The following is a 20,886-nucleotide window of genomic DNA, read 5'->3' as shown; positions in this document are numbered from 1 at the left end:
TGAAGACAAGTAATAGAGTGATTGAGGATGAAATGAGGAAACTGTGTAGTCCAGAGTCAAACCTGCGTCGTTCTACGTCATGAGCTCATGGACTACCGCTGTGCCACACTGACGTAAAATATTGTTAAACCTCATCAGTGAGACTAACCTGCCCTTTGTCACCACGAGATCCAGCACCTCCCTGTGAAGTGAAATGATGACGAAACTGTGGTTAAAATAAAAACTGTGGCTAGTGTAATGGAAAGAGGAAGAGAAACTGTGATGGCTAGTTCAGATTCTAGCAGCCGTACCTTATCTCCTTTAACACCCTTCCCTCCTTTTCGCCCTACTGCCCCCTGGGAGAGTCATGAAAAAAATAATTCATAGGTGATAGAATTGTTTTATGTAATGCCTACACAAATGTTTGTGGCTAATATTGTACTGATATTATGTGCTTTTGATATCACCTTTTCACCATCTGGTCCTGTTTCTCCTTTGGCACCCTATAGATCAGAACATTGTATCATCATTTTGGATAAAAAAAACAAAACACTGTTCTATTCCAGTATCATTTCAATTGTGTCATCAATTAGACAATCAACATTTGATTAATAAATCAATTAAAATAAACAAGGAGTGAAACAAAGTATTTGATTAATTAATCGATTCATCATTCAGACTAAAATCAGTTGCATACTGTTGGCCCAGGCAAGCCTTTTGGTCCAGGTTTTCCCGGAACTCCTGCATCCCCACTGTCTCCTTGTAGACCCTATGAAAAAAAAGTCAAATAAAACATAAAATCTGTTGCTCTTTTTAATAGGGAATAAATGTCCAAGTGGATGTTCTTGATATTGCAAAACAAGCAGTATTAAACAATGTTAACAGTTCTGCTTTAAAGGGCACCTATTAGGCCCATTTTTACAAGATATAAGTCTCAGGGGTCCCCAGAATATGTATGTGAAGTTTCAGCTCAAAATAACTCACAGATCATTTATTATATCATTTTGAAAATGCCTATTTTGAGTAGAAGCAGAAACACACTGCTTTCATGCATGTCTCTTTAAATGCAAATTAGTTGCTGCTCCCAGCTCCCTTTTCCAGAATAGGGCTGTGCCTCAGACACTCTGCCAAAAAAAAACATCTGTTATGTCTATCTCATTGAAATCATGAGTTTTAAAGCCATATCAGTTGAAACATCTGATTCACAGTTTTCTGAGAGCACACATCCGAAACACGCGCACAGAAAGATGTCGTCACGTGTCACGTGAGTACTAAACTAAGTTCTCTTTCATGTCTTATCTGCGCTCAAAGGGATAGTTCACCCAAAAATGAAAATTCTGTCATTAATTACTCACAAAAGAGAATACTTTTTATGCACCATTTTGGAGAGTATCACATACGTAAACAATGTATACAATGTATGTATGCGGATATGTTGTTCACATTCAGATCAAAGCGTAAACTATGTAAACGACGTATGCGTACGGTGCTGCTGACACTGAACAGCATACATTGTTTACGTATATGATACTCCAAAATGGCGCCAGGGTGACGCGGAGGAGACGAATTGTTGAATAAAGTCGTTATTTTTGCGCACAAAAAGTATTCTCATAGCTTTGTAAAATTACGGTTGAACCACTGATGTCACATGGATTATTTTAACCATGTCCTTACTATGTTTCTGGACCTTGATCGTGTAAGGATCCTTGCTGTCTATGGGAGGGTCTGAGAGCTCTCGGAATTCATCAAAAATATCTTAATTTGTGTTCTGAAGATGAACGAAGGTCTTACAGGTTTGGAACGACATGAGGGTGAGTAATTAATGACATAATTTTCATTTTTGGGTGAACTATCCCTTTAAACTGTCAAATACTCACAAGTTTATGTTAAAAACACACACACGTTACAATAACACGGTTGTGTTTGAAGTTAAACAGCTGGGAAAGAAATTGCATGTTTATATTAGATCTGTGTATTAAGTGACAGCAGCGTAATATACAGTATCTATAACTGCTGTCTACGCTGTTAACATGGGTCAAACAATAAAATAAAAAAAAAACAGAAAATCACTCTTATTTGAATGTTGCTTTTAAACACTCTAGCTTGAAGATAAACATGGCGGGTTGTGTGTGGCTCACTCAGGGTGGGGTCTCTGCTAATATGGCAGTGTCCGTCAACTGTTGTGGGCGGAGCCTGTAAAATGTGACACATTTGACAGATTTTGTGAACGACTTGTTCTGAGACACTGCTTATGATTTTTGGGGATTAAAAGGAGCGGGTGAATTTTTATCATTATAGGGTGGTTGTGTACACAAACTGCCAACACACATTTATGTTCAAACAACATGTAAAAATGAATTTTGCATAATAGGTGCCCTTCAAGTATTTAAGTGTTTGTCCCATTTAAATGAATAAACTTTTATATCGCCTTTTATAGTTTAGACTAAACTACTTGTTTATGCTATGGTTATACTATGCTATGCATGGTATAGTACAGTATAATTTCCTATAGGGGGAAAATGAAGGGAAAATCCAAGTAATCTGATAAGTAATTGATCTACACTGCTGTTTCAGGAAACAGGTTAAATGTAGTGAAACTGCCGTAGGTATAAATAGAAGTTGTAGTTTCACTTTCAGTCTTGGGTCTGGCTACAGTCTGGTAAATCCCCCAACATTTAGGTACATTCCCCTCTGGAATATTATAAACAAAACAAACAAAACATCTGGTATAAAATTTCTGGTGACTTCCAACCTAACAAAATGTTGATTTACCACAGAGTAATAATATGGCTTTTGTTTTGATCTCGAAAAGGTGTCATGTCAGTCAACAGATCAACCTTGTTTGGCTTCACATGCTATCACAAGTGTGTCACTCACATTTGAAATAATAAGGAAGTGTAACATAATATCCCCCTAAAGGGCCAAATTCACAGCTTACCACAGTTCCTACTCTTCCAGGTCGCCCCCTCCCACCACGATCACCTTTCAAACCCTGCAGAAAAGAGGAAGAGGTAAATTTATAAACTTTTGAGTAAAAAATTCCTTTGAAACAGTTTTCGCTTGGAAATTGATAGTAAACACACACACACACACACACATATACATATATATATATATATATATATTCTCTTACCTTAGATCCAAAAGGCCCAGGCACCCCCACAACTCCCGGAACACCCAGAGGACCCTGGAAAATATTTTATAAAATATTTTTTCCACCCAGAAACAGTACTTCAGTACTTTTTTCTTCCCTGAATAATGACATATGCATCAGAAACAATTTGTTACTCACATCCTCTCCCGGCTCCCCATCACTTCCTGGCAAGCCACCTGTACCTTTAGAACCCTGAAGATGAAAGCAAAAAGAAAGAGAAATTTGCCTACCATAAGTTAGTCACCAAGTGCTGATTCAAGGCAAAGCTTTTAATTGGAATTATGTCAAATATTATGTGTCACTAGAACATTATGAGTAAAGGGGGATCCACTGTGCCAGTCACTTAATTTTAGTTACTGTTAACCATGATAAGTGATTTTATGAGAACAGACCTTCGGTCCCGTCACCCCACGATCTCCTGGAACTCCTGAATAACCCTGATAGCACGGTAGGTGAAAAAGATAGTATTATAGTGAGATTACTAAAGGGATTTTCCTGCTGATGGTACAATATGAGTTAGAGAAATGGAAAAAGAAAATTTCTGAGTGATTTTATCACCAAGTAACCCTGCTCTCCACGGTCTCCTGTGAATCCAGGTGCTCCTGTCTGACCCTAATTATGCAGAAAATGAAGGTTTAGTCAGCAGCAGATGTAAAAAAAAAAAGTCAAACTAATAATTAGTTATGTATGTAAGCCTTAGTGCCAACCTTCTGTCCCTGTCGACCCTCAGGACCTTGTTTTCCTGTTTTGCCAATGGAACCCTGTTGAAAGATGGGGAGATTTCACAGAAATTTTCTTTTTTAGTTCAAAGTTTCAAGACAAGTCTGGACAAATTAAGACTCAACTGGAAATTTATCAGTTACACGAGAAGCTGACAAATAAGATGGACATCACCATTTAATATAAATATTTAGGTTAATTTCTTTGTGAATGTATTACAGAAAGTCTATGTAAGTGCTGTAACTGGTAAGCTATGGGGTTTTCTCCAGCATTTTAATAACTTTCAGCTTGTTTGCAATTCAGTTAAAGGGATAGTTCACCCAAAAATATAAATTCTTTATGCATCCTCAAGTTGTTTCCAAACCTATATGATTTTTTTTTCTTCTACCAAACCATCTTCCATAGTAATATTTTTCCATACTATGGAAGTCAAAGGCAACCCATTAACAGTTCAGTTACCCACGTTCTACAAAATAACTTATTTTGTGTTCAGCAAAAGGAACTCCTTATCAAGACGTTTTTGTAGCATTTTCCTTTAAATGTTAATGAGCTCTGCTGACCCCGCCCCTCCCTTCCGAGCCGCTCTCAGAGAGACTGTGTACTTTAGCTGCATTCATCGTGAAACTTGCTAATTAGCACATTATTAGGAAAGGCGATTTGCAAAGATTCGTTAAAAAAACCTTACACTCACTTCTTCTGCAGGTGAAGCTGGATCACGAATGATTCGCGCGAACATATAGACGCATTTATGTAGATCGAGGGCGCATTCCCTTCAAAAACAAACATAATCCACTGCGTCTTCAGCGGCTCAGATGTCGGGAGTAAACAACGACTGGCTGCCCCTGCCTCTCTCTTCCGAGCTGCCATCACACAGACAGGCATCTGAGATCGGCTTGATTTGAGAAACTGTAAAGATTTTAGTAGATTAACAAAAAAACACTGGGTGGATTTGTATCATTTTAGGGTGGTTGTGTACACACACTGCCAACACACATTTAAGTTTAAACAACTTGTAAAAGTGCATGTAGCATTATATGACCCCTTTAAGGGTGAGTAAGATGACAGAATTTCATGTTTGGGTGAACTAACCAGCAAAAATTAATGATAGCATATGTGACCCTCTCTGTGAAATCCAGGCTAAAGTCTCAAAATCTAATTATGAGATAACAAGCATCAAAGTTTGATTTCAACCATTAATTTCACTATAATTTCAATCTTTGACATGGCATATAATCTCTCAATGCAATGTAGTTCATAAAAGCACATGTATAATTAGACTGCAGGTCACTGCTGTCTCAACTTGAAAGGTCATATCACAGATGATATTATTAATTAAAAGAAACAGAAGCGATAGAAACAGACAAACAAAACGAACAGAAAACTCCCCGTCATATGCCAAAGGGAAATGAAACTCATGACACTGACATTTAATCAGAATGTGGAAGCATTTGACATTAAAACACAGATATTTATGCAGATAATTGATATCTATTTTTCTTCTCTTTTGAATGTCTGTGAATGTCTATATGTAAATATAGGTGTTTGCTTAGTCATTTAACAGAAATTTATTGAAGGGACAGTCCCCTTGGAGGCAAACACTAGGTTAAGCGTCTTGCTCAAGGGCACAATGTTGACATCTGTAGACTTTTATTGGTAGCTGAAATTGGGATCAAATTAGCTAGCTAAATAATTAAAGTAAGTAAGTAAGTAAACCTGTTGACCGGCCTTAAACCAGCAACCTTCTGGTCATTACATTTCAGCAAGTACACCACACAACAATTGTAAACATTTGTAGAGTAAAGCAACTTACCTTAATACCTTTAACGCCTGGTTTTCCAGTTTTACCTTTTGCACCAACAGGACCCTGTAGCCAGTCAGAAAAATAGCACCTCAGATGAATTTCATAGACAAGTCAGAAATTTTGCCAGGAATCTATTATAACTAGAGGAGTCAGCATGACTGTACAGATGCTGCTTTGAAATATCAGATGGAGCTACTGTATGTGACCTATTTTATTGACTGAAATGGGAATGAAAAACATTCAAAGAAATGTGGAGAGGAAATGCTGGTGGTGATATGTGTTACTGAAGATGCTATTTTGCTCACAGTCTTTCCAGTGACACCCACTCCTCCACGAGGGCCTTCGATTCCGACATTACCCTGCATGACACAAATAAATTATAATGAATTATAAATGCAAGCTGAATATAATTCTGGATAATCTTTATACACATATAAAATAACACCATATAGCTCTGCAACAACAAAGATCAACCCTTGTTTTGTTTTCTTGGTAAGACCATTACCTTTAATCCAGATTGGCCAGTTTCACCAGGGTCCCCTGGTAACCCGGGAAGGCCCTATGAAAAAGAGCAAGAAAAATACATATTAGAGACTTTTCCAGGAACTAGCTATTAAACACAAAATAATATAGGTAATAGTAAAGTTTTCCAAAATTCTTGGCTCACAATTGCACCAGAGAAACCAGATGCACCATCCTCTCCATCAGGCCCAGAAACGCCCTAAACAGAAGGCAAGTGAGGTTAGTAAGGTGAACAAGTGAAGTCCTGGTAGTCTGAACAGGATGTGCAAGTGTTTCCTGTCACCTACCTCAGGGCCGGTGTCTCCTCCTCTTCCTCTCACTCCTTTGGTTCCTTTGTAACCCTAATAAAGTAACAGTCAGTTTGATCTTGTGAACTTTTTCATTGGTTGTTTAACACTATGAACATTAAAATCCGATGCTTTGCTCATACCTCCCTTCCTTGAACCCCAGGAAACCCCTGTTTGCCTTGAAGACCCTTAGAACCCTTTGAGCAAGCATAAAAATGCAATAATCAAATTGAAGAATGCATTAAACTTTAAAAGAACGCAAACTTGACATAATTCGAAGGCATGGCAATAATCAACCTTGGGTCCAGCAAAGCCTCCAAATCCGGGCTCTCCTGCTTCACAGTCGCATTCGGTGGGTCCCTCCTGCCCCAGCTCAGCGTCCCCTCCATAAGGGACCTGTGTTATCAAGGTTTTATCCTCTTTGGCGTAATCAAAAGACTCCACGGCTGTGTTGTACGGGTAAGTTTCCTCAGTGATCATGGTGACTACAGTGGCCGCAGGTGCATAGGGGTCAAAACCGGATGCTGAGTGCTCATCTTCACTGCCGCGTTTGGATTCTGCAGGATACTCAACTGAGGAAGCAGATAAAAAAAAACAGAGGTGCCCACTGATCTTGACTGGATAAACTAATATAAAAGACATGGTGACTAACAGTCTAAAAGATGTAAAAACAAATCTGGGAAATGATGTAATGTATTGTAATATAACAAATATAATATTTTAGAAAACAAAAAAGTGTTCGGTGTCACAAGAGTAGATAAAATAAAAGAGAGAAATGTATGTGTATAAATGTGTAAATCTTTGAAGAAATATCTGAGTTTATTGAAGTCCAAAATCATATAAATGATCAATAAATTAGAAAAAAAATTGAATATATAAATATTTATTTTATTACTTTTTATATTGCTATTTACCTTTATATATTATATTACTTTTAAATTAATTACATTTATATTGTATAAAGACAATTAATTATATTTTAATATCATTAAGCATAAACTAAATATAGTACTAAAAATACTACAATGATGCACAATTTTGAGATTCACAAATTGTCTAATTATAAAACATCTCTTATCGTTTACATATAAACGATATACACACACATTTTAATTTGCACTTATGCACTTTTGCATTTTAATTTTAATTTGCACTTTATTTTAACAACAGTAGTTAATGTTCCACTAATAGTAGAGGGTTGAACTTTTTTTTTAAAGTAGTAGTAGTAGTAGTAGTAGCAGTAATATCTTAGTTACCGCTGTGAGTGTATCCAGATTGTTCATCATATCGATCGACTAAGGAGCCTTCATACATGTGTTCTTCTCCTGTGATTGTAAAAGAGAGGGGGGAAAGGCTAATTAAAAATGTTTTATTTGCCAATTATACATATCTAACAAATGTAAACATGTTGGACATGTGATAGTCTCACCTGATTGTAAACCAGAATAAAAGTGCTGGGCCTGAGAGGGCAAGACACACAGCAGGAACACAGAGCTGAGTGACACAGCCCACACCTGACATCAGCACAAACACAAACACCATCAAACACACGCAGAGGAACTTATTACAGTAACGTCATGGTGGAAACTCTACATCGGTCAGGTAAAGTTCAGAAAAACGTAAATGTAAATGGATTCACAAACTTCATTAGCGATACTGAAGATCTGTTTACAATATTTTTAGCTGTTATTTCACCAACAAGGGGTCTCCTCTTTATGATGTGGTTTCTCAAACAGTTCCTTCTTTAAACTGGGTTTTTCCCTTACCACTATCACCTAATTTACAAATGTTTTTTTTCTCTTTGTTAAAAGTAATTTTAATATAAGGTTGATTTAAAAAAATATTACATTACTTCAGTTTCTTGTTCAGTTGTTATTTTGTTGGAACAAATAAATATGAGGTAATTGAAGCTGATCTGTGTTTTTAAGCCTCTGTGCTTAAATTAACCCTCTTCCTGTTTCACACTTCCTCATGTGATTAGCTCAAATGTCACTGACGTAATGGAACATGTTCTATCTTATATAAAAATAAATAAATAAAGCTTTGAATGATGTAGAGAAATCAAGACCAATTTATCGAATATGCCTAGATTTTCAAAACCAGTTATCAGTAGGCTACAATAAACTTATTTTTTACTATGGGAGAAATAATAGATTTTTCACACAGTGATGTGTAAAAATGTAATTAAATCATGTTGACAGAATGGTTTATTAAAAATGCGAGGCGGGAAACTTTATGAACCCCCTAATAAACATGAACAGGAAATGGCGTCATTTTAGTAAGCGCTTGTAGATGTAGATTTCCCTCTAGTGGTCATTATTAAACAGAGCTGCACATTGCTGAGGAGTTTGTACAGGAATCCCTAGAAAATCACCTCACATTACAGACATGAATCTGCTGTCTAGAATTGTATCACACACTATATCTGTCAGTATCAATAGGGTTCTGTATTGTCACTGCTGAAGACTGTACAACTGTTAGCTGAAGGTAATTGGCATTTATTTATGGGGATATGTCTTTGTGCACTTTGTATTAAATTGAATTTGTTTGGTAAAATAGCCAACCAAGAATATACATGTAAATGCGGTATTTCAGTCAGGGCATCTGAATGCTGCACTGCATTACAGTTCTCAGGCTGCTCTCACATTCCAGACTAGACTGCTGAAAGCTGGTTTTCTTTTCACCCTTAATAGTTTGTAAAATCTCCCTCTCTCTCTGTGAGACAACAGTACTGAATGTTCACACAGTACACTTTACACAGCATGTGACCTTTAACCTTTCCAACAAATACAAAATGCTTATGTAAAAAGTCAGCTGACTTTTTTTCAGGTCATTTGTTCAATCTCAGATGAAGTTACAGGCAAAAATTGTAAAAGTTTTAGCATAGTTATTATACACTACCTTTTAAAAGTTTAGGGTCAGTAAGTTTCACATTTAATAGACCAAACATGCCAGTAAATACATTTATAATGCTACAAATGAATTCTTTTGCTGCAAATTCATTTTTGTTAAATGCTGTTCTGAGAGAGAGAGAGATTAGCACAACTGTTTTCAACTGTCATATTAATAAGAAATATTTCTTGATCACCAAAAATATATTTAAGTAGCAAACAGTTATTTTAAGTTATAATAATTTAATAATTTTAAAAGAAATATATTACTGTATTTTTGATTAGATAAATGCAGCCCTGGTGAACATAAGATACTTATTTTAAAAACTTTTGAATGGTATTTATATACAATTCATATGAGCTCACATTAGCCAAGGGACTAAATGGAATATTTGTTCGTTCGAAAATGCATTTGCTGCACTGCAGGACTATTTTAAGTGGATATCTCCATGACATATTAATGGTCAACTTAAGTAACAGAAACAGTATAACAGTTTATAGTAGGTATTACAGTTTACAGTAGAAACAGTCCATAAGGAAGACAAAGACCAATGAAACACAAAGAAAGCCATATCTTAACAGCTTGTATATCAGTCATATTTCTTCTAATTCTCCACAACCTAAGGAGGGTAGGGGGCGGAACTAATATCTCATACAACCAAAGCATTGTGTCCTCACCAACCCACAGGTCCTCTGGGGCACTGAGGTGCAGCATGAGCAATGCACATATTTCCATAATCTCCACCAGCTTCAAATCTGGAACTGGCCTTTAGGGGCTCTTGTAAATTATTATTGTACTAAAATCTGGCTAGTTTAACCCAAATGTGAGATTTTTTACAAGTGCCTAATAAAGTAATTACATAAACCCAATCAAAAAAGTGTATTTATGTAACATGATTTATACTGGTCTTTTAGGCCAAGTAACAAAAATAACAGGTCATTAAAGGCCCCCATAAAACATGTCAAACTACTTTTGTAACTGGTAATAACTTTACTATGCATGTGGTACCATTTGACAGTCTTACATAAAAATAGTAAGCACATCATGCCTAACAACAAACATAAAATGTTTAAGATTAACAGTTCATTGGTTGAAAACATAATCGAATTCTCCTCAGCGACTCACAATTTGTTTGCTTTTTGTAAGAAGACAACTTAACCCATATGAAACTGACAACACTGTACATGACCAATGCAAACCGTCTGAGAAACTACACAAAGTTGATTTGATTCCTGCTTTGCATATATGAATATAATTCCCTTCTGAATTCCCCTTAAATTTGAGTTACCCATCCTGCATCTTACCTTCACCTTGAAGGCACCCATGGCCAGCAGCCTCCTGCTCAGGTTTCCAGGCGCTGTTCGGACACACAGCTCTGAGCCCTTGAATCAACACAATCAGGGAGTCTGTGAGAACACAGGCAGCACTGCTTCAATGTGGGGCTGCAGTGGTCCTCAAAGCATTCTCCCTCCTTGTATGCGATGCTGGTCCCCCTGTGCCGAGACAGATGAACAGACCTCCTGGTCCCTCACCAGAATCTCCCAGGCTCCCTCCTCTCCTCAACTGGGTGAGAAATACCTGAGCCTTCACCAAACAAACACACTCCTCCACTGGACTGAGAGTAATGAAGAATAAAGGCACTGCAAAAATAATATTCCTATCAAATATAAGTCACTGTTCTTTACTCAAAACAATATTTTTATTGAAAAATATTCAATTATAATTCATTTTTCTGTAGTATACATGGTTCACTACTACAATTAGTAAAGCCTAAAGGAAAACCTGAATTGTAAGCTTTGTGATATTTAACGACCTTTTGACCTTGGAAAAATGTGCCATTGATGTAACAGATTTCTCAAAATCCATTTTAGGTGGTTCTTCTCTCTCTTAGCAATAGAGGGTAGGGCTGGACATATCCAACGAACAGCTAGAGTTTGAATAAAAATCAGGTTAAAACTGTGTGGAAAAACTTAGTAAACATTAGAGTTCTCCCTAATTATATAGATACATCACTCACCTTGAACTAGCATATGACATACAGGCTACCAATAATATAATGGATACGTCTATTTAGCAAGGATGCATTAAATTGAAAGACATTTACAGTGTCACTAAAGATTTATATTACAATTAAATTCTGTTCTTCAGAGTAGAAGAACAGACTTCATACTCCATAGTAGTTTTCTATTAATCAAAGGGGGAAAAAAACTATCATGGGTTTACCACAACAAATATTAAGCAGTACAACTAAAGACTGGAGTAATGGCTGATGAAAATACAGCTTTGCCATCACAGGAATAAATGACATTGTAAAATATATTAAAATGACACTCACCAGTCCCAAACTTTTGAACAGCAATGTACATGAAAATATATGATGGTATGGAATAATGCTATAAGTAATGCAATAAAAGCACATTAAATTAATATTTGTAATATTTTATTATAGCAATTTTAATGTAGCATACCATCCAAAAAAACAAACAAACACACAAAACAGGAGAAAACACTGAAGCTCAGAATATCTGAAATCTAAACACATTAATTCCGGATTTGTTAAATTAGGCTTCAAGACTTCTTTTTCTTCTTCTTTTTCTTATGATGTCTCTCCACGTCTGGAGAGTGTGAATCTCTGAGGACAAAACAAAACAAAAGGAGAGAACAATATATAGTCAGTCTATCACAAATGGTAATAAAATATGATATAACCACAAAATGACAAATGGTCATAAAATGATAACCACAAAGTATCAATATTATTTTGGCAGTAAAGTAAGTGTAGTGAGAAATTTGAGTGTAAAATAACAAAAGACATGATCATGTTAATAACAGTATAAAAGACTCTTCAAATTGAGGGAAAAAAAAAACATGCACAAGATAATTTTAAAACAATGGTGGACTCATTAAATTAGTTTCTGATGAGTTCAAATTTGTAAAATATTTTATTTTACTTTCAAGTTGTTTAGGTCAGTACTAGTGTGAACAGGCATTGATATTAAATACCTTTAAAATAGTCTTAATTTATACTTAGAAATGGGCCAACTAACTGTTTTTAATAAGTGAACATCAAATAATAAACATCACGTGTTTCATATCCTTACCTGCTACTTTTGTTTTTCCTCTCCCGACTACGCTTGTGACTACGACTGCGGCTGTGTTTGTGGCGCCGTTTGTGCCCATGCTCGTCTCGGGAGCTGACACGAGACTCGACGGATGCAGAGCGGCCTCTCTCAGATGCCCCTCTGCAACAAAAAACCAACATAAAATCAGTATCAGTCATTCTGTGCTGCTTCTGTCAGGGAGGAAGGAGATTCACTACACTGAAATCAGACATGTGACCTGTGAGATGACTGCTGTGATGCTTTGAACTCCTCATCCTTCACTTCCTGCCAAATCCTGCCTAGTTCTCCAGAGTGGATGTTAATCACCTCCCGAATTACCTGGAAAAGATAGGAAAATGCATAAAATTATTACAAAATATTCTCTATGGCTCTCAAACCATCCACAGTATGGAGACCATTTAAATCCAAATCCCAGGCAACCAAGAGAAAGACCAGACATAGTGACCTGAGACATAAACAGTGTTTTGTTGTTAAGTAGATAAGATTACCACAAATCACATACCTCAGTGTAAGACTTCTTGGTGATGTGAACATTTTTCGCTCTGTAAGACTGTCTGCGCCTCCTGTAGTCCCTCATCTCTGCCAAGACCTCCAGATGAGACTTTGGCTCACTCTGTTCTTCATCTATACAAAACATAATTCTTTACTTATAGCAATCAGGTACTATCAATTAATTGGTATTCAGTATTTGGCCATTATATGTGAAGTCAAAAAATCAGAAGATAGATCAAATTGATACCGAAGCCCTTGAAAGTGAAGGCATTCATACGATTTTCCAATTTTAGTGCAACTTAGGTCTTATGTGAATTAGCTGCAATTGGGGCATTGGTACAGCTCTGCCTCAGGGCTCAGTGGGCTCCATGGTGCAGCTCTGCCTCAGGGCTCAGTGGGCTCCATGGTGCAGCTCTGCCTCAGGGCTCAGTTCCCCTTAAGTTAATCCATTATCAATGATCAGAGCTAATGTGTTGTCTGTGAGTGTATTTCAAGTACCTTTTTTAAGCTTTGCAACAAGATCTACATAAAGATCCTGGTTGGATTCTCTCTTTGCACTCTGCTGACTGGCTTGTTGTATCACATGATCATAGATGGCCAATCGGTCTGCCACAGTGAGGTCACATAATGCCCGCTTATGATTCTGAGGTATGTCAGGGAGATCTGTAGATGCGTCACCTAAGAAATGAAAACAGATTTGACACAAAACCACAATTATTTGTAAAAATACCTAGACTAAAAAAAAACATATTTGAACTAAAAAATTAATTATCAAAGTGTTTATTTCAAAAATGTGTTTCCAAATAAAATATTAATTGACCAGTCAGCAAAAACTAAATGCAGTGCAAACTGGTGAGAGAGAAAGACACTCCCAACACATAATGGGACAAATTGACCTTGAGGTTTCTGGAGTTTTTTTCTTACATCTATAGTGAATGTGTGCAACTAATGTGTGAGATAAAATCTTTTATCAAACAATATTAAGGACAAAGCCTTTAAAAGGATATTGAGCCAAAGGATACAGCAAGTATATGTGGAAATTTGTCTAGACCAGACTTCCTTTAATACTCACCCCTGTTACTGGAAAAAAACAAAGAACACAAATGTTGAAAACATTTGGAAAAATGTAATCAAGACTTGTATATCATTGATAGACACATTCTGGCACACACCAGTTTAAATGTGCCATATTGCTTGTTTTCCTGATAAATGCTGACTTGTCCCAATCACTGTCTAGAGAGAGAATCTTAAAACTTGCTAGGTGTGTGAAGTCCTGTAGATTTCATATGAGGGGCATTTTCCGGGGTCTGCAGAATCACTTGATGAAATGTATCTTTGTCTGTAAGTGATATAAGTTACTGTCACACAACTGCACCCAGTTTCAAAATTAGGGCCACAGAAACCTTATTACAAGAGACTGAATTGAAGGAAAGGTGTTCCACCAAGTAAAAAAAAAAAAAAAAAACTCACCCATGTTAATTGAAGGAATGTTAGCTTTCTCATAGTACACTGAAGGATCAAACATTTCAGCCTAGAAACATGGCAGAAAAAAAATAAAACTAATTTGAAATCTCATTTTAAATCAATCACATGACCTTTTGCTGTCACTGGCATTTATGTGGTGCCTTACTTACCTGTTCCTCTTTGGAGTATCCCATCTTACTGAGCTGACAGGAGGCTTTGTGTTTGTCCATCCTGTCCTGCGGGACTGTGTGGTTTGGATCATATGGACACACTTCCATCTGTCAAATCAGAAGAGAATACAGGGATTTTGTCTTTCAACTTTCAAAGCAAAAGAGAAGTATAGCAGGTGCCAAATATCTTAGAGATTTAGGGTATGCCTTTTAATATATATGAAGTACATAGATTTAAAGACTGCGTTAAGCTAACTGAGACTTGTTATAGCACTTGCATAGCATTGCTCTTTTGTTGATTTTGATTGCTTCCACTGTCCTCATTTGTAAGTCGCTTTGGATAAAAGCGTCTGCTAAATGACTAAATGTAAAGACAGGCGATTTTACGTGTAGTTAGTGAATATGACCATTTTTATAAAACAAAAAGAAAAACAAATCAAATGGTACATTCTGGCGATAATCTATGCAGTGACCTGATCAGTGAGTGTATTATTAATACAATAAAGTGGTATCATAAACCACGGTACACAAAAGATGAAAAATACAATACAAAAAAACTCTCAAAGATTCTGCCACTATTTAAATGAGACTTCATATTAGTTCATTATGAATTTACAGTACTACACTAATTCATTCAAGGTTAAATAAGCCATTCTCATTATAGTTGTATGTGTTTGGCTGTTGTTTCTACCTGAAATGCATGTGAATCTAATTCCTGACTCCATCCCAGCGCCTCAAACAAACCGTTTAGGTCTGCTTGACAACTCTCTGTGAAATCTGTGAGCTCCTGCAAACGCTGCATGCACTCCTGGAGACCCAACGAGAAAGATGTTTCACACATTTTACATTAGGAGTGCTCATAAACAAGCTTCTTGTTTCGCAATTGTCTTCGTGTGTGTTCGTTGGCGCTTCGAAATGACGTAACATGACGTAGCCTCGAACTATGGTTGCCACAACCGTGAAAAAACACACACGTTTCATGGGAAATTGTTAGAAGACATTACTTGAATAGGATTGACTAGGCTAGTGCATGGGAAATATTTTCTTTTCCCAAACAAGTTGCTTTAATAAAAACCTATAAAATCCTATATTGTACTGACCATATTTTTATTAGTGGTCAATTTTGTCCAAAGTGCATAGGCCTACCTGTCAAAACCTGACATTTAGTAACATAAATATATCTTAGTGTATGCTATATCTTTAGAGTTTTATAATTCAGTATCTTCTTGTCGATCCACCAGTTCACATTTACAACTGCGTGTTTTCTGCGTAAAAATAAGGGTCCCCGTTTATGGCTTTGGTCTAAACAAAGAGCAGAAGGGCTTATTGAAAAATGCAAATTCATTCTCTGCCAGCCTTAAAGAAAAAATGTAGATGACTTAAGCCGGGCTCACACTACAGGATTGAAAGACTAGCCGAATCACTGTGTTGCTCACACTACGCAACAAGATTTGTTCTCATCTGTCGTCGTCTTGTCATAGCTGCGCGCATACTACACAACACAACGCTAATGAGGTGCGCACACTACAAAACATTCAGTGAAGAGGCATTCCCAACCGTCAGCGAAAATAAGTTTTCTCACATAACTTCTTGCGAGAAATTACAGCGATTATAGGCCATTTCTTCAAGCATGGACAATCAACTGGCCCTTCAATTGGTCTGCAGTTATTTTATCCGAAAGAAAGAAGAAACCACGACAAAAGAGAATATGGCAGAAACAATGCTTGGAAGACGTGGACAACATGGACTATCATACTGCAGAAAGAGTTGGAGGTAATTAAACAGTACAATGAAATGTGGTGGCTTTTCGTGTCTGTTCATAAAGATGCATGATAAAAGTGTTTATACCAGCTGCACTGTGATTGGCTAGATTAGTTCCACCTTGTCATTGTGTCGCTCACATTACGAGATCGCCTGGCGATAATATCAAACAGGTTTGAAAATATCGTAGCGTCTGTGGTAGCTCGAGACAGGTTCGGATCAGGTTGCTGACCTGCTCATACTTAACGAGCTTCGGCGACTGCAACGAGCACCGATTTGGTCACGATTTGGGGGTTTTGTCACAGACTGTGGAAATCTGTCTGCCACAGCAAAATCCAGTCAAAAATCCTGTAGTGTGAGCGACACAATGACAAGGTGGAACTTATGAAAGGGAGAGATTTCAATTAATTCAAGAATTAGGATGGCTGGGAGTTGATAATATTTCTTTAAAATGATTGTTAGGAAATGGGTCGAGGCAATCAAGAGTGCAAGAAAAATTGTTTAAATACCTGAAAAACACAGGAACAATAGATAGAATATCGTTTTTTTTTTTTCCTTTTCTGTATTTCTTTCTTCCAAATCTATGCACACTCCACACTCCAGATCAGTAGGTGGCGGTAATGCACCTTTTTTTTTTGCTGGTTTGCCAAACCGCCATAAAACACCAGATGAAGAAGAAGAAGAAGACGACGACAAGGTGGAATTAATCCAGCCAATCACAGTGCAGATGGTACAGTCTTATCATGCATCTTTATGAACAGAAGCGAAACCACAAATTAATCAAATCAACTAGAAAAAAATTAACAAATGTATAGATTATGTATATAATACCACATTTCATTGTACTGTTTAATTACCTCCAACTCTTTCTGCAGTAGCCTACTGACAGTCCTTGTTGTTCACGTCTTCCAAGCCATTGTTTCTGCCATATTGTTTTTTGTCGTGGTTTCTCGCGAGAATTTATGTGAGACAACGTATTTTCGCTGATTTTCGGTAACGCCTCTTCACTGAATGTTTTGTAGTGTGTGCCCCTCGTTAGTATTGTGTTGTGTAGTATGCGCGCAGCTACGACAAGACGACAGATGAGAACAAATCTTGTTGCGTAGTGTGAGCAACACAGTGATTCGGCTAGTCTTTCAATCCTGTAGTGTGACCCCAGCTTCAGATAAGAGGTGAGGTGAGCTAGCATAGACTAAAGATCCAGGTAAACAATGAATTAATATTTTCTGTTTCTTATAGCATTATAGTTTTGTCTTGTTTGTAGTGTGATCAATGTTTACGTAAGTAGACGTGTTAGGGAAGTAACACGTAACATTTTAATTACATTTTGCTAAAATGAACGAAATGACTCGAAAAAAGATTCGTTAATTTTGCTAAACGAGACTCAACGATCCGAGTCGGTAAAATGATCCGAACTTCCCATCACTAGAGACCGGCTTTACTTGTAAGACTAGTCTAAAACAGTTTTATGCAACGGCCCCAGGTGGCGCTTTTCGCCAGGAATATAGCCGTTTCCCTGGCAACTGCCGTAAACATAGCACCTGACTTTGGCAACTGGACAACCTTGGAAATTGTTGTCGTGATTATTCATATAATACCCATACAAATTATGGGAGTTTTACCAGAAGCGAATGTCGCAAACATATAAAATACACCCAGTGGGATTTTTTTTTTTTTTTATAAAGAAAGATTAAAAATACGTGAGAAATATGGCAAAATATTTAAACGGGATGATAGCGGGATATAATGTTAAAATACGGGAGAATCCCGGGAAATACGGGAGGGTTAACAGGTATGAAACTGATCAAAATTTTCAGTTGTTGATACTTTGAAAACACAAAATAACTAGTAAAAAAAATATACAGTTATACCAAACGATTCGTCGATTAATCGTTAAATGTTATGAAATAAAATAAATGAAATCTTCATTTAAGTGCAATGAAATACATGTTTTTTAACGAAAAACAGGCTACACTTCCTGCATTTGTTTGTGACAACATCAAATTGAATAAAAATCATTAACTACGTGGATTAGAGTGCAGATTATAAATATGAATCCATGGACTGATAAAGCAGTTTATTCCTTCATAGTATAACTGCCTTTATTTCTCACCTGAAGACAGAAAATCATTATGTTCTTGTTGTGTGTTTGTGTGTAAATAATATGCTGAAATTCTAACTGAATCCCTATAGTCAACACAATCATAGTAAACTGTAATCTTGGAGTTGACCACCAGATAGCAGCACATCTTCATTTAGTGAGCAAACTCGTTCCACATTGTTTTATAGTAGCTTATTGATGGAGACAGACTCCATTATCAAGGCTATCAGACTGACTACGTTGTTAGTCCAAAATAACTCTCATTAAAGTCTTTTGGTTTAACAATATGACTCACTTTATAAAGTAAGCAAAAAAGCGTGGTATCAATTCATTCTCCATTCTCAGAATATGTGACATCAGTGAATCACTGATGACTGGATTTATTTGAAGGACTTCAGATTCAACAGCATATCAACATAATTATGCCAAACTGAATGAAGCACTGTTTTTTTTATTTTCTTTTAATAACCTTGAGATGTACATGTGGCAATTAAGTAACTTCCTTTGAAAGGTTTCTTAAAGAATCAGATGCTTGACGTGTTTTAGGCATTACAACACCTGACTGCATACTGAGTCAGGAATGGGCCAAAAGACCCCTTGAAAAGTTCCTCCTTTGTTTCTCCAGAAATATAGACATTGGTATGGTAATAATGATGCACTCTCATTTCATGGGCTATCTGTAAATGTTTTTTTTTTTCTGTTTCCATATTCACTTGCTAACCAGTGTGGGTGTTCTGCCCTGATGCCATGTTAACGCATAATGACGATAGTAGTATAACTTTGCATCTCCCACACAGAAACAAGTTAGCACTGACGTCTGCGGGCTGAGCGCTAACACCTGCATTAAGAATACCTGTGGAGGAAAAGATAATTGGTATCTAGAAAATTCAAATGAGATATCTAAAAATACATTGTATAGAATTAAGAGCCTTGGCTCTCTGTTGGCGGAAATACGTCTGAAAAACAAGTCTTAGATGTCACATTACAATGTTTCTAATACTATAGGTTCATCACATAAAAGCTGGGCATTATTTGTAGCTTTTGTAACAGATAGTTTGCTTTCTTTTTTTTAATTTTCAGGCACATTTTCCATCTTGGACTAGGGATATGTTGACATTTAGCTACTTAGGAAAGTGATTTCTGAAACACAATATCATTGGCTTTGGTTTCTAGGCTTTTGCAAAAAAAAAAAAAACCTCCAAGTCACTGGTTTGTATGTTTTTGTTTCTGTAGCAACACCTCTGATAGCCCTTTATTGAGAAGCAATCAAGTTTGTCATGAAAAAGGAAGCAATTTTCTCAACCCAGACATTGTAGACAGACATCACTGGACAGCAGAGGCTGAAGCGGAAAAGATTTGTGGTAATAAAAGCATGTCCCACTCAGAGACCCTTACAGTTCACTCGATTTTCTTTTTCACACAGATGCCTTATTGCTTTTCCCTCTTCTAGTTCTCTGCGTCTCACTCAGCGGACTCTGCCATTGAATGTATTTCGGTATGAAAGCACAAAAGAATGCCCTCTTCGATTAGTTCCAGCCCTTGAACTATCAAAATTACCACCTCGTGGACAAAAATGATCACAAAACAGCGCTGGGGTGAAAAAAAAAGAGGTGTCTCGGGACTTCACTCTAATGTTTCAGTATGTTCAGCTCGCGTCTGCAGTTTGGAGCTCATAGTCGGCTGGATTAGCGCTGCCCGCTGTTGGAAATAAACGTGTGGCCTGTGGCATACCAAACGCGGCCTATTAGTGTGCAGCCCACGTGTGCAACTACACTCTCAAACGCTCCCTCTGCCTCGCTCTCTGCCCTCACCCCTCCCGTACTGTCTCTCTCTCGCTTGTGTCTCTGGCTCAGTGGTGTGTTTCTAAGAGATAAGACCCTTGCTCATTTCACACATGAACAGAATGGGGGGTGCTGGCTGAGGAAGAGAAAACAGGACTCTGATGGCAGAAGAAATGCCTCACCCGGTAACTCTGCCCCCAGCTGCGGTGCTTGATTGGTCTGTCCCAAAGGTGGGTGTGTTTACAAAATGCAAGAACTGACTAGTTGCAGAACTTCCACCGAGGCTGTTTAATGTGTCGGTTGCAGGGGCTCTCGTGTAAATAAAACATTTATTGTGAGGCCATTTTTGTTCAAATGAAATTTATTCCACTGTTTTATCACTGCAGTCCAAATGTAAGAAAAATAACAGAAATATAACATTTCCAGAATTTCAGTCTAATAAAATAGCAAAATAATGTCAAAAGTAATTTTGTTATATAATAATTAACACTTAATCATGTTTGACAGACACTTTTTTGTATACATAACTCTCATTTGCCATAATAATATAAAGTCTTTAAATAATATTTATTTAAATATTGATATATTTTTCAATTCAATAAATTCTGAAGAAAAAATATCTTGCAATTCTAACTTGTTT

The 20,886-nt window shown here is 36.9% G+C and overlaps 2 protein-coding genes across 2 annotated transcripts in view; both read right to left on the bottom strand.

Annotated features, from left to right (window-relative positions):
- Positions 1-10,827, bottom strand: part of LOC107666867 (collagen alpha-1(II) chain) — a 13,116-nt gene extending 2,289 nt beyond the window's left edge. The window contains exons 1-20 of the mRNA XM_016458369.1: positions 10,660-10,827; positions 7,893-7,977; positions 7,720-7,788; positions 6,761-7,035; positions 6,607-6,660; positions 6,464-6,517; positions 6,322-6,375; positions 6,160-6,213; positions 5,960-6,013; positions 5,664-5,717; positions 3,841-3,894; positions 3,692-3,745; positions 3,526-3,570; positions 3,272-3,325; positions 3,113-3,166; positions 2,918-2,971; positions 677-748; positions 447-482; positions 291-335; positions 149-181 (exon numbers count right to left, since the gene is read on the bottom strand). Of these exons, the coding sequence (XP_016313855.1) occupies positions 149-181; positions 291-335; positions 447-482; positions 677-748; positions 2,918-2,971; positions 3,113-3,166; positions 3,272-3,325; positions 3,526-3,570; positions 3,692-3,745; positions 3,841-3,894; positions 5,664-5,717; positions 5,960-6,013; positions 6,160-6,213; positions 6,322-6,375; positions 6,464-6,517; positions 6,607-6,660; positions 6,761-7,035; positions 7,720-7,788; positions 7,893-7,977; positions 10,660-10,680 (1,275 nt within the window). The 5' untranslated portion in view covers positions 10,681-10,827. The remainder of the gene's footprint in view (positions 1-148; positions 182-290; positions 336-446; positions 483-676; positions 749-2,917; positions 2,972-3,112; positions 3,167-3,271; positions 3,326-3,525; positions 3,571-3,691; positions 3,746-3,840; positions 3,895-5,663; positions 5,718-5,959; positions 6,014-6,159; positions 6,214-6,321; positions 6,376-6,463; positions 6,518-6,606; positions 6,661-6,760; positions 7,036-7,719; positions 7,789-7,892; positions 7,978-10,659) is intronic.
- Positions 10,828-11,831: 1,004 nt separating this feature from the next.
- Positions 11,832-15,502, bottom strand: LOC107666764 (U11/U12 small nuclear ribonucleoprotein 48 kDa protein-like). Its single transcript, XM_016458197.1, has 9 exons — positions 15,295-15,502; positions 14,604-14,711; positions 14,440-14,500; positions 14,228-14,308; positions 13,468-13,647; positions 12,980-13,101; positions 12,695-12,795; positions 12,457-12,597; positions 11,832-11,987 (listed from the first exon to the last, which is right to left on the bottom strand). Exons 1-9 carry the CDS (start codon positions 15,442-15,444, stop codon positions 11,924-11,926), a joined length of 1,008 nt encoding a protein of 335 aa, XP_016313683.1. The 5' UTR covers positions 15,445-15,502; the 3' UTR covers positions 11,832-11,923.
- Between the last annotated feature and the right edge of the window lie 5,384 nt (positions 15,503-20,886).

The sequence above is a fragment of the Sinocyclocheilus anshuiensis genome, unplaced genomic scaffold (genome assembly GCF_001515605.1).
Source record: "Sinocyclocheilus anshuiensis isolate Anshui unplaced genomic scaffold, SAMN03320099.WGS_v1.1 scaffold267, whole genome shotgun sequence".
Lineage (NCBI taxonomy): Eukaryota > Metazoa > Chordata > Actinopteri > Cypriniformes > Cyprinidae > Sinocyclocheilus > Sinocyclocheilus anshuiensis.
Note: the sequence above shows the minus strand (reverse complement) of the source record. Positions and strands in the feature narration are given on the sequence as shown.